The sequence below is a fragment of the Alligator sinensis genome, unplaced genomic scaffold, assembly GCF_000455745.1.
Source record: "Alligator sinensis unplaced genomic scaffold, ASM45574v1 scaffold85_1, whole genome shotgun sequence".
NCBI lineage: Eukaryota > Metazoa > Chordata > Crocodylia > Alligatoridae > Alligator > Alligator sinensis.
Window position 1 is genome coordinate 4306353 of NW_005841891.1, and position 6156 is coordinate 4312508.

A 6156-nucleotide genomic window follows, 5' to 3' on the forward strand; every position below is an offset into this window, starting at 1 on the left:
CTGCAGAAAATCTCTAGTCTGCTGTTGGTTTCCCTTATCATGTGAACCCAGCTTGTCAGCATAACTGAAATCCTTGGCTTTGGTCTGATAACTTCTCTAAACGTTGTAAAAATGGGAGTTCAGTACATTCGCCCTTTGGAAGAAACGGCTGCCCCCAGCTCTAGGTTTCGGTTAATGGGACTTACCTAATTTTTAAAAAGCTCCACACTGGCTACTGCAATTCTGAAAGCAGTCTAGCGAGCCAAGAAAGGAGTACTAACAAGACTCCCGCCTCCACCTAGGGGCCAAATCCCAAATGCTGTTCATTACTGAGCTCTTCAATTTGCAAAGATTTAAAGTTAAGCAGGAGAGGTCCCCTGAACTATGCAGCCTGGGGACTGCTGTGTTTTGGCACCAAAAAAAAAAAAAAAATGACAGCAACATTGATGTTTACCAAGCCTGATGCTGCTGTTTGGTTCCCCGCAGCAAGAGCCCCTGTAGGCAAATGAAGCGTGAAGGGGGTAAAACCAAAAAAACCAAAAATCCGTCCTGAACTGCCATTGTTACGTGCTTTCCTTTGTATTCTGATAAAGAGCTATTATAACGAAACAAACTAAACAAATCTGAAATCCGTCGGTCTTATTTTGTGAATCAAATGCATTTCTCGGGATCTGCTGTTTCTTGCTATGTAAGCGTGTAAGATCCTGCCCTAGTCATCTCTGGGAACTAAAGTGTCTCCTTTCTGGGCCCTTGTTGATGACGGAGGAGGAGTCATAGGAAACTCCACCAAGACGCTTTATTTGGGTTTTTTGCATCAGTACCCTACAGGCTGCTCTCCGGCTGTCAGGGACTGGGCCAGGACACTGTGCATTCAGACTCCTGCCCTGGTCGCCGTCTCATCTCCAGACTTTTATGCAACTTGCACTGAGGGCAGAGCCATCTCTGAGTATCTGGTAGTCCAAGATTTACAACAGCAGCACTAGACAGTGCCCATAATTCAGATTCAAGAGGGCCAGTGACTACAACACAGAGCGGGCATTAATTCAAATGGTGTCAGGAGCTCAGAGATGTAAATGAAAAAAAGTCCGACACGGAGATGCCCACAAGCCAGTCCCAAAAATCCTGACTCAAAAAGGAACTGAGGCAGACTAGTTGATCCTTGGACTGGCCTTAGAACAAACAGGAAGGCCACACATGAATTACACCAAGCGTTTGATCCAGCCCCCCTTTCTCCAGTCACTTCATTGGCTTCAGATCAAGCCTGAAAAAGCTTCAAAAGGGCCTGAAAGGAAGGAATAAAAAAAAAAAACAGAGGCATATTATAACTCAAGGTGTCTCCTGTTTAGCTGCGACAGGCTCCCAGCTTCATGTCTTTTAGCGCTCTCTAGTGTTTCAATGTTGAAAAGGACAAATGCAAGGGTGAACCCTTAACCCTGAAGGCAATTTCCCTCTTCTCTGTTCCTGTCATTTGCTTACATGACTTAAAGTGGAAAAGGTAATAAAAAGGCCCCTTTACTCCTGATCCACAGAATTTTCTGGCCATCATTTTTTCCCCCTACCAACCAACATCTGCCTTTCAGTACATATGGCAGCAATATGACCTCACCAGGCAGTAGACATTACCTATAAGAGGGAATAGGGACATACCCAGGAAACCAGCAAAGCTCATCATCATCTCCTCTGAGACAAAGAGCCTAGATGTCCATCCCCATCTTCTTTTCTGCTGAAAGGCTGCCTAGCTGCTTTTCATTTTGTAGGCCATAACAGCATGATTTGCCTTGAATCAGAGCACCCGTTTTTGTTCAGGACTCTCTTCTTTCTCAGGAAATCCGCTGCTGTGTTTTGAGGTCACTGGATCTCAGTTGGGCACAAGCATTTCCTTGCACAGAGCTTTTTGCAGGAATCGGAGATAAGTCTTTGTATTACCAATGATTTAGCATGCTGTGTATCTGGGACAATAAAGATAGGATTTGGTACATCCCAGTGCATCCCCAGAACTAGATTTGAGGCTAAGACAAGCCATTGTAACTGGGTAATGCAGGCTACAGAATCTCACCCAGCAATTCCTGCACAAAACCCAATCTTCTGTAAATACCTATTACTAGGGTCCCCGTCACACTACTTCTCTTCAAAGACGTCCGAGTACAACCTCTGCACCCCACCCCAGACACACACACACACACACACCCACCCCCACCCCCGTAAGGAATCCAGCTTAATTTCATCAGGGGTTACAAAAGTGAGACATATGGCAACCTTTAGCAAACATAGTGTCAACTGGCAGAGGACTGTATTTCTTCAGTCTTAAAAAATTAGGATAACTCTTGTGCTGGGTCTTCCATTTTCAGGGGGTTTTTTTAACACCAGAGACCTAAAAAGCCCACCTTGCCTTCTGCAACAGATCCAGTGCTTTTTATACACACTGTTTTCTGATCTACCACTAGAGTACAAGTACTGTCCTGAGCACAAACGTTTGGATTTGTATACAGCATAGGCCATGCTGTGCACATTTGTAACCTGTTCATGGGATTTTATTTGATTAATAATGAAGACAGCATCCTAGGAAACCCTGATCCCATGGACACTTCCTACGGTGCTTAGCCCACGTGAGTAATCCCATTGCCCTCAGGAGGGATTCTTCACACGAGCTAAGGTACGAGTTGAGACCCAAACCCTCAATAGTGAACTTTTAGTAGTATTTTCTTCTGAAAGTTGATATGTTAGGGAGATTTAATTAAGACCAACTAAATGTCAAACTGAGGGCCTAACAACATACCCACTAAAAACCTCATTTGTGCAAGTTACCTCCATGGGACATGGCCCTGGGCTCTGTGTGAAGTGAATGGAAGTTTGCCCAGAGATTTGCATACAGATCGGGGTCCCAGTCAATGGAAACCCCAAGAGCTTCTCCTTCAGGGTGAACAGTATTGATTCCTAAACTTGCTGGGTCTAACTAACATGCAGCTGAAAACCTAGAAGTATATTCCTTCTGGATTCAACATGGAGCTCATGAGATTTATAGACTGACCTACCGAATCTGGGGTGTGACTGGCTCCACACCAACAGATGGAGAAACAAGTAAAACCAAGTCAAAATATTGGTGCCTGGAGGAGGGAGACTTTTCAGAGAGTTCATTCCAATAGTACTTTTATCAGTTTAAGTGCTGGGAGGGCTTGGTTCATTTGATGGATATACTAGCATTTTTCCCCACTTAACACACCACGTATAGGACTCTTACACACACCCAGGGGCTACTGACCGCAGCATTGTTTTCTTGTTGATTTTTTTTTTTTTATTTCCGCCCCCAACAGGTATCACAGCAAGGCAGAAAAAATAAATAAATGAAGACAAAGCAACCTGCTCACAAACCCATGCAATGCTGCCATTCCCTGGGAAGCGAGTGCCGTGGGGCTGAAATTCCTCTATTAATAATGGTTGCAATGATGGAATGCAAAGCTTCTTCTAAAGCAGTCTCCCTAATCGCTCCTTGCAGATTCTGTGTCTAGCAAACAGACTCCAGATGAAAGAGATGCAACTGTTTTCAGTATGTGCCTTAGGGGAGAGGCCTGCAAGGGTCTGGTACTGCAAGTGCTCCACGCCCAGAACTTCTGAACCAGGTGGGAGTTCTCTGTGTGGAGGGCCAATAGATTCAAGCCCCTGTTAACTTTGCTTTGAGCCAAATCCTCCAATCTGTTTGCAGGCCAAATTCCTGTTGAGAATTGTGGGAGTGCAGACAAAGAAATGACTGCAGCAGTGAGCACTTAGTGTCTCCAAAACTGAATTGTGTAAAGCAAGCACTTATTGCACTCTCACCAGTATCCAATTGGATATCTCTTACTGCCCCGCTCCAGGGACCTCCCAACAATGGTAACTGATGTTGGACCTAGTCAGGTGAACTCGGTACCATTGTGGTCATTTGAGGTAGAGGGATATCTGTCAAAGGAAAGGATTACTGTAGTGAACTCCGAAGGCGCAGTCCTGCAACAGCTCACATATGGTTAACTTTAAGCATGTGGACGGTGCCATGAAATTCCACTGACGTTCTCACATGCATAGACATGGGCATAAGCTCTTAGTGGATGAGAGCGTAAAGTTTCTAGATTGTGAAAATATCAGGAGAAAGAGCTGAATAGATTGCCCTAAAAGTCATGTCATTTGGCATATCCCTGGTTCTGCATTAGCAAAGACCTATGGAACATTTAGAGTCTGCTTCATGGTGAAAGGCAGTTATACAAGTTCTGCTTTAACATTACAAGCCTGCAGTATTGTGTTTTTAAAAAACGAGCTTTCTTTCTTGATTATATTGTATATTAACCTTGTACCATAGTTTTGTACATAGCTATCCATTTGAAATTCTACAGATTTGTTCAATCTATATTACAGTATTTCATTGAAATAGGAACTGGGTGGGGAAAATATTGTTACTTTTAAGAGTCATGTCAATATACAGTAACTCTGAGCATATATAATAATGTGCTGACTAAGCTCTTTTGCTCTGCTTATGAAGACTTGATCAAGTGTCATTCATTTACCAGAAACTGGGCTGAACTAAGTTAGGAATTTAAAATGTTTCTCTTTCAATCAGGGCTTTGCTTCAACTGTAGAGAAGATTGGTTAACTAGTACAGGGATCCTTAGTTTAGAATGGACCAACCAAGCTGAAGAAATCTTTTCTGGAAATTCAGTATGACTGAATTTGAAACCAAGCCCAACACTAAACTTAAGCATATAGATTTCCATTAGCTCTGATGGAGCTGTGACATCAACATCTCAGTATAGTAATCAGAACATGCACACGCAAGTTCAGGGATTAGTCACAATTATGCTTGTCATAGTTAAAGGGTCAGCTTCACTTTTTGTCCCTTTTCAGGTCTGTCCAAGCCCATCACCTCTGGTGTTTCTTCATGCCTTTATATCCAAGGGTGGACTTCTGCAGTTCTCCCACTCCTAGACCAGGCATCACTCTGCAGCACTGCGTACCAGTAGTATTTTCCTAGCTTATCTGAGCAGGCTCTGGCACCTGTAGTTCTGCTCTTCTCCATATAACAATTTATTCTCATCTGATGGTAATATAGGCAGCCCTAAGATTTTCAGACACCCCCATTTTAATCCAGCTCCCTCAATCTACCCCCTCTGGTATATTAGGAGACAGACCCTTTTTAGAGTATCATGCTCCCTTTGTTCTTCTCTTCATATGGGCTTTGTCACTACTGAAAAAAAGTGGTTTTTCAGGTCGGTTGGTAAGGAACTAGAAATCCTTAAAAGCCAACAAAATTCAAGCATTTATTTGATAAGTGGCCTGTCTTGAGCCATCCTTCCAGTCCTTATTTTTCCTTCCAGGCATCTGTTAAACTAAAACAGTGCCCTCATACAATAAAAGATCCCTGCAACTAGGTCAAAACACGATGGTTATCAGAGCCATCACAATAGGCTTTTGGTAAGAGCGGAGATTTGCAAAACAGGGTGAAAAGAATTCAGTTCGAGTGGGATGGGAAATTTTGACCCAGGTTCTACACACACCCTTCACTGCTGTCACCAAGCTAATTATTCCCGATTATTCCTTATTAGTCATTGCACAGCCAAAATTCAGTACTAGTGAAAGCAGAGACACTTATTTCGATAGCTTTCCACTCACATAATGCGGCCATGAGTTTCCTGCACAGACAGGAACTCCTCCAACAACTGCAGCAAAATTCCAGCAAACAAGCTAGTCTGTGAAAGCCAGAGGTTTGTAGGAACCAAGTTAACACTCAGGGCAGCTATACACGTGCATCAAGGCTGCTCCGATGCGCTATAATTACAGCACGTCAGAGCAGATTCGATTAATCGAGTATGCTAGAACATGGTAATTACCGTACTCCAGCAGACTCCAGCACCACGTGCATCAGTATCCCCGCCTGAAAAATGGCAGTGGGGGCATTTTAACTAAAGCTCATTTGACAAGCTTTAATGAAAGCACCCCCCCACCACCACCATTTTTCAGCACAGGGACACCAATACATGTGACACTCCAGGCACTTTAATTAAAGTAAATCTTGGAGCCACTCTAATTAAAGTGCCCTCACCCCCCAACCCCCAGCATGTGTATAAATGCCCTCAGTAGTATGCATATGGTATACCAAACCAAGGGCATCAACAATTGTGAGCAGCTAGTAGCATTTTTCTTTAAGTTCCAACA

At 43.5% G+C, this 6156-nt stretch overlaps 1 protein-coding gene across 1 annotated transcript in view; it reads left to right on the forward strand.

The window, feature by feature from the left end:
• The window catches only part of LOC102368845 (inverted formin-2-like), a 22486-nt gene extending 16546 nt beyond the window's left edge, over positions 1 to 5940 (forward strand). The window contains exon 15 of the mRNA XM_006018058.3: positions 3291 to 5940. Coding sequence (XP_006018120.2) covers positions 3291 to 3316 — 26 coding nt within the window. The 3' untranslated portion in view covers positions 3317 to 5940. The remainder of the gene's footprint in view (positions 1 to 3290) is intronic.
• Positions 5941 to 6156: the final 216 nt, after the last annotated feature.